The sequence below is a fragment of the Watersipora subatra genome, chromosome 2 (assembly GCF_963576615.1).
Source record: "Watersipora subatra chromosome 2, tzWatSuba1.1, whole genome shotgun sequence".
Lineage (NCBI taxonomy): Eukaryota > Metazoa > Bryozoa > Gymnolaemata > Cheilostomatida > Watersiporidae > Watersipora > Watersipora subatra.
In genome coordinates, this window is record NC_088709.1 from 41258207 (window position 1) to 41269140 (window position 10934).

Consider the following 10934-nt stretch of genomic DNA (forward strand, 5'->3'; position numbering starts at 1 on the left):
TTGCATTTCTCAACCAACAGTACCCTTTCTTTTTTCCAATATCACTTTGGTCGTGGGCTGTATGACAGTGGAATTTCTAGTATATATAATAAGATTGGCCCAACCAAGAAGAGCTATAGGCAGTGATATCATGCCATGGTGTCGCATGCGATGCTCTACGGATTAAATACCCATGATCGTTCCTTAAAGCACATAAATTACATAATTTTTTTATCATATATTTCAATACATCAGAGTCTTGGCTTTCGAATGAGCCATTGTTTGACATGGTGAGACAGACATTGGTTGGTGTTTATAGGATTTCCCCAGAGCTCTACAGCAAAAATGTTCAATGGCATAGACTCGAAAATTGTGACATCACAATTTTCATATGCAGTGTTGTGTGCTCTTACCGCTTATTCAATTGCTTACATGTATACTTATCAACCACGATAATGACGCTAGTGTCAGGCGAAGGTAGGACAACTCCAGAGAACCAAAGAAGATGACAAAGGAATCAGTGTCATTAGTTCTCTATTTACAGATCATTTCTATAATAAATAACTCAGATTCCAAGCACCATACTATGTTTTCCCGATGATATTATGCACTAGCCCTCTCATTTTATTGTGATGTTGAAGGTCGCGACTGAGACTAATTAATTTCAAGCATTGCGTGATCTCGCGAAAGCGCGATTGACACATAGTCCTAGTGCCACGCAACCGCAACCGTTGTCCTAGTTCATATTAATAGATTGTCACAATTTAGTCAAAAAACGATAAATTCAAATCAATTCGAACAATACTTATTCAATCGTCATTAGCTGCTTGTATGGCCAATCGCATACTAATCCAAGTGTAAAATACACGTACAGCCATAGATGTACTCAACTCTAAACAACCATAGATGTAATCAACTCTTCACCACTAAACGATGCCAACTAACCTTGTCAGGTATGACATCATGAGTTGTACAAGTTTGATATCAGGTAGTTTCTGACTAATCAGATGCTGCCAAGTCGTCAGCGAACCATAATCCTTCATACATATTCCGCAAAGAAAATGGGAGTGCTTGTCACACCAATCTAACATGTAAAATGATATACTAACATACACTGCCAATAAACGAGTGGTAAATATAACACAAAATTGAATCTGTCGATGTGGTGACAGTAGAACGCCGAAAGGCCAAACGCTGAAACAAAATTTACCATTAGCTGCTATGACTATTATAACCAGACTAAAATTATTTCAATTTAAGTATGTCACCTGACATTTCATCCCTATGCAACGGTAAATAATTGTCTGCAAAATCCACAATAGATTAATGAACTTTACACTGATAGATATATATACATATAATGCTGAAAATTCATTACCTGGGCTAGTCTGTGTAGGAGCCATTCTTCTTTAAAAATTAAACCAGTGTACCTAACAATACAGATCAGGAGTATCACTAATACAATTATTAAAAATTGGCAATAAGAAATAAAATTCATGCAACAGAAAGCATTAAACTTGGAAAAAATAACAAGAACATCGACTGGCAGGTTTATCATTCAACCTAACAAGTTAATAAGTTTACAAGTTAACAAGCTAACCTAGCAAGTTTTTGTTAGAATAGGCATCATAGATAACCAACAAAAACTTGTTTGTAGGCTACCAAGACAGAAGCATAGCTAAAAAGCCACCAACTAAAAACCTGTTCAGAAAAATTCAAGGCTATTTTCATAATAAGAGTCATATCTTTTAAAAATTAAACCATGGTGAGGCAGAAACTGTAATGAATACATCAGAGGCAAAAAAGAAAATCCTTAAAGGTTGACTTGCAACAAAATTCACATTACCATTATTTGATATGAAAAGATTCGCCATGTCTTACTCTGTTGTGTTGTAGGTGCAAAATATGTGAAAAGGTGATTACAAGCTCTTAAAAGCTAAAAAACGAACAGAAAATCGCAGCCACACGAGGCCGCCGTAGTTTGGATTCTCTTTCCAAAACGGCTTAAATATGACGTAGTTGTGAGCGATGGGTTTCTGTTTACACTTTCTTGCAGCCTTATTCGTCAAAATATTTTCACAAATATACTTCACGCATTCAATAAAACTATGTCTATTGTTCTTACGCGTCTGTTTTATCGTCATTGTAATGCTGTCACTTTTAGCACTGATATCTTATAACTTACCGTAAAAAATCGTTAAACTTTTTAACCTTAGCTCGAAGGAGTACATATCATTGTCTGATAATCATGACGAGCCTGTTGATTACTTGTGATAATCGAAAAGTGCTGCAAAAATTATTTGCGAGGTATTGGGTCACATGATCAGAGAACGACTTGACGATTGAATAATGCCGAAACAAAACTGTAAAGTAGCGAGCATCTATATTTGATACGGGGTCTTCGGTAAAACCCTGAAGTGTTTGTCATAAACTAGTACTACGATAAGTTTTATATTGAGCTTTGTATTGGCCTTTAAATTCACGTGAGAACATACGTGACAAGACGATAACCAAATTTCGTGGTTACGTCATCGAAATAAAGAGATTCCAATCTACGGCCGCTTTTCGTTTTTGAGCTTTTAAGAGCTTGTAATCACATTTCCACATATTTGGCACTTACAACACAACAGAGTAAGACATGGTGAATCTTTCGATACCAAATAACTGTAATGTGAATTTTGTTGCAAGTCAGCCTTTAACTGCATTGGTCCTTTGAATTTGGGGAACAAGTGTGACATTATCTGAAATATATGATGAAATTATGTTAAAATAACAATGGCAAGTATGTAGAAAAAAGATTACAGAAGCAGCAAACCAAAAATTTAACTACAATAATTTGGGATATGGAGCAATCTGCAATACGAAATTAATTTAAACCATACCACAATTAGCAAAGTATGGTGCATCATAACTATGGACAAAAAGTTAAAACAACATGGCTTTTCTATACTTCTACGTCACTGACAAGTTATAGGCCTACATTGTGAAATAAATAATATAACATAACGGCTTCTCCAATTTGTACAGCTAAAGAATTGTACGGGAAACTGGTCTGCGACATCTATAAGTAATCTATCTCCACTTTTGTAACAGGGTTACCATACGCTAGTATATCTATATTTATAGGATTTTTGTTTGCGTATGTTCTTTCTTCGTGAATTACAGACATATAAATAGTCAGAATACATAAATTGATATCAATAGGGTTTGATCCATGTCTTCCATTGCGACGTTTTCTTATGATGAAGCGATGAAAATGAAACCAAAATAACCTAGAATACAACAAGTGCATATTTTGCTGAACAGAACAAATAAAGTAATTTTTGGGTGTATTGAAACAGAATAATATACTTTACTGGTGTAACGGACAGTTTTGCGTAAGGGTTGTTCACTAAATTCGCCACATGGCCTGATCGTAAGCTAACCGTAAGTTCATCAAAGGGTTTGTTTGCAACGCCCCGACATTACTGTAGAAGTATAACTAGTTTGATCATCGCTCTTTCTTCTAAGAGGTAGTATAGCGTTCCCCCTTTTCCAGTTGTGGCTTATCCTGAATGTAAGTATTTAGATTTACTTGATCAACTAATCCCTAATGTTACAGGTCTTTTTAACCCATCCGAACTAGAAATGTTTCAATCAATTAGTAAAATACATACAGGAAATAACGATTATTGCTGTTTATCTGTAAATTGAGTAATTTTCAAAAAATATGTCTCCTTGTGCATTCATTAATTTTTGGTGACCTGAACGGACCGTTAGGTTTGAATAGGTAGCATTGGTAGGTTAGATGTTGTTTTCTTAACTATGGTTGGCCTAGAAATACTTCGGCTATGTGCAGTTTCAGGAACGTAGACGATGTTGAAAGAAAGACACGAACGAATATGTCGGCATTTAAGCGCAGGAGCAGTAATATTTGCACATTTTGTCTGTGCCTTGCGACTATCTTGAGTTGATATTGCTGAGACAAACTGAGTATTAATGATAGTTCTCTCAGATGGCAATGGTTACTGTAAATGTGGATCGAAATATATATTGTTAGTTTAATAGCCATATACATTACCTATTTAAGACGATGCAGTGACACAAGTGTGGCGTTGCTTGTACGTATCAGTATAGATTTTTTAGACGAGTCTCATATATCTATACAAATTATTTATAATTTTACAAGGTAATTAGCAATTAGTTGATATACTTCAAATATGGGGGAAATTAAAGGGTTATGATGCATGCAAGCTTTCATGCACGTAATTAAGATGAACCATAGTTTATTTTCTTAATATTGCCTTAATAATTCATTTATATATAAAAATAACTTTTCGTATCACTTTGGGCATCTTAAACTGTTTATGCAAGCATTGGGCAATCGCACTAATAATGGCATAGGAGCTTGCGTGTTATTACAATGAGGTTAGGCTACTATGGATTGTGGAAGCATTACTCTTTAATACAATTAACTATTTCTGTAATTGGGAAAAGGGTAGCTGTCGTTTATCAAAAATCTACTAAATATTGCCATAGCCTTTTTTCTGAACATCAAATAATGTTTAGTCATTTCTCGTCTATGGAAGTAATGTGCGAACAAATTGCATTGTTTTAACAAACCCGATTTTAATGTTGTGTTAAACTGATCGAAATTCATAGATTTATTCATGTTTTGGTATGATTATAACAAGTTTGTAGCAAAGTCAATTATGTCATTAGTTAAATGTACTGTGTGTACTTCAGACCATTGCAACAATATTGGCATGTAGGACAAAAAGATGCATATTTTTCACAACTAGTTTTAAGAAATTTTCACTTAAACATTCTCAATTGGGACTTGTCAAAGCTAACAAGCAAACAAGGTGCTTTAAGGTCAGTAAGTCAAACTTGAAGATATCATTCTTAATTCCCACCAACTTCGTCAGTTTTTATCAAAGACAAGATGCTAGTTTAAATGGGAAATTGAAATGAGTTCCTAGATGACATCTCATTTCCTTGTCTTAGCTCGATTTATCCCGCATCTTTTTCATTTCTCCATGGAAAACTTATTTATGAATATGGTGGTATTTGTAGGTTGGTGTGTCTATGACTTCCTTTCATATTCCGAATGTCTTCATAAAACTTTTGATTTTTAGTTATGTTGTGGTCTTCACTCCTTCATAATTAATTATTTTATTCTTTCTAGTTTCTATCGCTTTGGAAAAATGGCCAAGTCTAAAAATCACACTGCTCACAACCAAAGTAAGTGTTCAATGGTGTCAACCAATCTCTCAATCCATTTATCATGTTCTGTCTTCATACTAGAACTCTATTAACTCTTTCACTGCCAAATCATTTTTTTTACTCTGATATGATTACATATTCGATAATACCTAATATGCGACAAGGGCACATATAAATTGTCATGGCTTGCACAGCATAGTTTATAAAAATATTTAATATCAAATTAATTAGCATAAAATTTCACATATTCCATGTTTTATTCGTCTTCATCTTTATACATCTTCATTCTTACAAATTTTACATGTGTTGCAGAATGAGCTCGGATACTTTTTCGACTGTATTTACTACTTTTGTGGTCATGTTACGAGTCAGACAAGTTATTAATATTATGGCAGCTTTTGGCATTATTACTGCTAAAAATAAAAAAGCCTTTCTCAGTAGTACAATTGTTCAATAATAAAACCACTCGGCGTCCATTAATCGACAATTAGTGAAAGCTCCATAGCCGCAATGCGTCTGGCGCGACTGGTCATTGCTAAGAAAAAATTGTGGCAAAAGATGATATTTTGCAAAGCGAAAATGCTCAGGATTGGCTGTAAGCATATTTTCTATTGTCTCAGTGCATTCGAATAATTGTTTTCTTTCGTTTAAGTACAGATACATTCAAGTACAGAAACGATGGTCTAATTAATTACCTACTCACTATTCCGTAATGTTTTGTGTAAAACCTTGTATAAAACCGTATCACTTTGCTCTTGACCATACTCAAATGCTGTGCCGAGCTACACTATTCAGCTCATGGTACACATTGAGTTAAAAGTGGAACCTTCCATATAAGCACATTTAGGTACTAAATTCACTCCTACCTGCCCACAAAGGTTAACATAAGTGTGGTGTTTTTCATCCAAGTACAAAAACATCATATTATGCTATTCCCGAGCTGGAAACATCTATTGATCCTATTTCCATAGGGAAGCAAACTCCTGGTCTTGATGCAGACATCCATTTGGATTGTTTCTTGTATTTAAACCAACTGCAGACGTTTTCTGTTTGCCCTAAGAAATGGATAGAATTCCTAGCTCTCGGCTCCATGTTTATTCATACACTTACTCAAGAGTCTATTAAAATATTGTTTTGTCTGACAATTTAGATGCAGGTAGTATGATTGCTTCAGAAATATGAGTCCGGAATATTTGTTTGCTTATTATAGTCATGTGTGTTTTCTTTTATACGAAGTTTTGAGCTAAATATTTTTAACCATTCATGAATAACTAGAAAAGTTTGGATTTCTATGTTGATCGTTCTGTTTCGACTTAAATAATGTCCATATAGACAAGAAACAGCTATATCTGTGTACGGACTAATGTCAGAGAATTTATCAAGGTATATTTTCGCATTAATAAAGTGTAGTTGTCATTTACCGAAAGTCAACTAAATATTGCCATGACTGTTCTTCCTGATGTCAAATAAGGAATCTTTATTATAGTAAGATAATAAATGATTATTATAATAAAATAATAAATGTTTATTATAGGAAGATGAATGTTTATTATAGTAAAATAATGTTTACTATAGTAAAATAGCACTGAAAACATCCTTTGCTGTGCTCTTCAGTTGAATCTTTATTAATATAGCTCAACTAGCTGTTAAATTAAAAACCTTGTCTAAAGTTGCAAAATTATGTAATGCTCTTGCTCTCAGGGCACTCACTTGAGGTCCAGCAAAATTCTCTCATGGGTCTCATCAAGATCAGATGTATCATCAAACGGATTTTGCAGGTTTTACTGACTCAACAAATGTTGAGTTTTTGTGCAGGGATCATGTCTGTAATTTATACGTCATATTAGAGGGTAATCTTACTAAATGCCAACTGTTAAAATATACAACCGATGGAAAAAAAAATTTTGAGATTCATTATTTAATTGAGACAAGTTGGGTTAATGATGGTAGAAAATTTAGCGCCATAATTGGTATTGTTTTGCTAAATTCTATCGTCATCAGGTAACAAACTATAACAAATATAATTAAAAGTAAAAGAAGACTATCTACAACAGAATTTTAGATTTCGTCTTCAGATGATTACAGACGGTTCCCAACCTACGAACGAGTTACGTTCCGAACGATTGTTCGTAAGGTGAATTTGTTCGTAAGTTGCTTCAGTGCTATATTAGTAGGGTAACCAATAAAGTAAAGGCCGGCAAATTCCTTTACAATACGTACAGTAAAAATAAAAAAGTTCTTTGCGCACTGGAGATACGTTCACGCACTTAGGCGCTGCAACGAACTGGGCAGAGAAAGGTGGATGCTGGATTGGGCTTCTGAGTAGTGCCTATTTCCGCCGCTAATACGTCGGTAATACCGTCGGTATTAGCGGCGGACATACGCGCAGACCTGTTCGTATGTACGGGTTGTTCGTAACTCGAATGTTCGTAAGTAGGGAACCGTCTGTATAGCTTTTCAGTCTGAACGTTTTTCTCCAAATGCAATTTCCTACAATAACTTTTAAAATAGCATTGTTGAAGATTGCCTCAAGTGTGTAGAGATTATAACAAGTATCCCAAAGGTCACTTTTAGCTAGAGGTCAAGTCTAGATGCTGTCAATTTGCTCGTCTAGATGCTGTCAATTTGCTCGTCTAGATACTGTCAAAGGCCCAATATTTTCTCTTTTGGGAGAGTTAATTTGTCTGTTTCCCTGCAGATCGAAAGGACCACAGAAATAAGATCAAGCGACCAGCAAGGTTCGCAAAGCTGAAGCTGAAAGGAACTGTATGTATACATTTCATCAACTTGTTAACTTTCATTTATCAGGAAAGCTATTTAGACAATTTTAATCTTCGGCGATATGGACAAACAAAATTTTGTGCCAGAGCGTTCCGAAATCACTTATACTTATTGATATGTATCACCATCATCAACTCTTACTCAGTGTTGCCATAGTTCTGCTCAAAGGCAGTGTGATGCAGAGTGTCATCTTGAACAGCCAACATACTGTAAAACCCTTATTTGAACGCCATGATGCTCCGTTTTTAATTCTTTCCCCATGGTGGCGCTTTATTAGGGGTGTTGTTTAATTAGAGGCTTGCATCGGTTTTCCAAATGGCTTGTCATAATTTTAAGCAGATAAATTTAGCCCTTTAACAGGCGATGTGAACGTCGCCTATTTTTTGCATTCTCCTTCAGGCGGAGCGACATTAACTCGTTTGGATGCAAGAGATCTGCTGTAACTCACCTCTAACTGATCGTAGATCTATACATAAATATGCGTTGGGTAACTGGGAATTATTTCTACCAGTTGATATCTAATCCTTTCAGTTAATCAATGATGATCTTAGTCTGCATTGCAATTTGTTGGAGCTTTCAATTTATTCCATTCTGAAAAAATTTTTAAAATATATTTTTATTTTATAACTATTTTGCATAAAAGCTCGTACTCATTGATGTTGGCTACAGTTTGGGTGCAAAACTGGTATTTTATGTGCAATAGAAGAGGGGTTATGAAGGTCAATCCATTGTAAACCGAGTTCAGATAATCGCAATTGTGCTATCAAATAATATGCTATAAATCTGCAAGTTTATAAGTTATAAGATAATAATCTATCACTATTTTATCTATATTAAAGAACAAGTGACATAAACAAACCATATTTATAACACATGCAAAAACAAAAATTTACATTTTTGAAGCAATATTTGCATGTTTTGCTCAGGCAGTTGCGTTCTGATTGCTGCTTTCGTTTGGAACCATTTCATCTTTTTCTGGCTGTTCAATTAGTGTCCTTCCACTAGTGTCTGCTGACCTCAACTCTTCTGTGTTGCTCAACTAGTCAATATTAGCGTCCAAACGGCTTTTTAGCAAAGCTGTTGCGCATTGCTATTCCAAATGCTCTTGACAGAAATAATAGGAAACTTTAGTCGCATGCTTGCCACAAGATTGTCTCAAATTCTATTATAAATGTGAGGAGGTTCTCGGCATACGTCGGAACTATCTAGACCGTGTTAAACAACGGACTATTATTATCCTGAGACAGTTATGAATTATTTTTATGATATTGCATTTAGTTGTAACGAAAAACTGTAAAGCTTTGGCTTCGAAACGAACAAAAGCAATGAAAGAATTACTTGTTGATGTAACTGAGTTACTATTAGTATTATTTTGTGGACACTTTTCCAAAGCTGGTAAAGATCTAGAATGTCAAATAGAAGTGGCGTTCAATTAAAGGGTGTCACACTATTTTGCGACCCTTCTATTATAGTGGCCGTCAAATGGAGGTGGCGTTCAAATACAGTTTTTATTGGTATGTTAGTTACTTGATGCTGTAAATGTGGTAATGCCTTCACTAAATCCTTGAAACTGGAAAACATTCTATTTTTTAAATGCATAAAAAAGTTTATTGTATGACTAATATTGTATCCTTGTTATCATCACATCAATATTTGTGAGGTCTAGTTGCATTTTGCTCCACAGACACCAACCACCACAGGCATACCCCATACACCCTGAACACCACGTGTACACCTTAACCACCATATGCATATCCCATACACCCAACCATCTCTACATGCCCTATACACCTCAACACCCTGTACATGCCGCCACACACTTGTGTCATGTGTGCTAAATAGTTCTTTTCATTAACAAAATAAATTAGTCCTCATTTGGGTTATGGTTGCTGGTCATTGATAGTTTATGATCTCTAGCTATAAATTGTTATTGCAAGGAAGGAAGTTCTATCCAACATTTTATTGTGGTGATGAGTTACATTCAGAAGCTGCATGTGTATATGTTAGCGACCGCTGTCGTCTCCCCTCTTGTCATGTATGTTTTAATTGCTCTGTATATTTATCTGTTCCAGGTCTGTCCCAAGTTCTTGAGAAACATGAGAAGGTCCAAGAAATATAACAAGCCAAATAAAGAGGCGTAGAGTCCATATCCATCGAAGTGTTAGTCAGCTTGTTGCTTAGCCATCACTGTTATTCATCTTTCATGTGACAATGCAATAAACAGTCTAACTAAAAATAAGCCTCCATCTTGTTTGTTCTAGTTATTCGATGTCTTCCCATTGAGAGTTATCTGACCATAGTTTCCTAGTCTTTAAACATCCAATTTCTTTAGTTACAAGCAGCTAGCAAACAATTGTTATCCATTTATAGTGTTACCTACATGATTTGCAGATCCAATGTGGTCATATCCTTTAAATAAAAAGGGGCAGTAAAGGGCTGTTACAGGTAGATTTTTTTTCATGTCTGTTTCAATGTTTGAATAAACTTAACCAAGTATAAATAACTTGGTAGGCTAAAACTAAGCCACAAGAAAGCCACTGAGTTCACAAGAAAAATAGTTGATTAATGATTATTAAGAGTACCTGACAAAGGTTTCACAATATTTAGAGACGATTCCTCTATTCACATGTACTAAATATCTTACCTATTTAAATATCACATGAATAGATCACTTTTTAACTTGCTGCCAGATTTTTGTAATAAGTGTCAATTGATGAACACTAAGCCTCACTGGAACAATAAAATTGTAATGGCTTGCACTAAAAGGCTTATCAGCATACCTAAAATTAATAATAGGAAATGAGGCATCAGGGTTAAGAGAAATGTTGTGAGCCATAGTTACATGACTCCGTTGTCTGGAATTTGGATCTATCACCACCCACATAGTTATCAAGATGTTTTGGAAACCACTACAATAGCCTATGTGTGAATTGCACAATTAACCTGTCAAAAAGAAAACTGGTTGTCTG

The 10934-nt window shown here is 35.0% G+C and overlaps 1 protein-coding gene and 1 long non-coding RNA gene across 7 annotated transcripts in view; one reads left to right on the forward strand and one right to left on the reverse strand.

Moving 5' to 3' along the window:
• Nucleotides 1-1411, reverse strand: part of LOC137387092 (uncharacterized) — a 46871-nt gene extending 45460 nt beyond the window's left edge. For all 6 annotated transcript variants that reach the window (XM_068073393.1, XM_068073390.1, XM_068073392.1 and 3 more), the window contains exons 1-2: nt 1358-1411; nt 925-1063 (exon numbers count right to left, since the gene is read on the reverse strand). In XM_068073393.1, the coding sequence (XP_067929494.1) occupies nt 925-1063; nt 1358-1382 (164 nt within the window). In that variant the 5' untranslated portion in view covers nt 1383-1411. The remainder of the gene's footprint in view (nt 1-924; nt 1064-1357) is intronic.
• A 2064-nt stretch (nt 1412-3475) lies between these two features.
• On the forward strand, nt 3476-10204 carry LOC137387874 (uncharacterized). The gene is made up of 4 exons (XR_010977961.1): nt 3476-3535; nt 5147-5202; nt 7883-7950; nt 10038-10204. It is a non-coding gene; the product is annotated as an uncharacterized lncRNA (long non-coding RNA).
• Nucleotides 10205-10934: the final 730 nt, after the last annotated feature.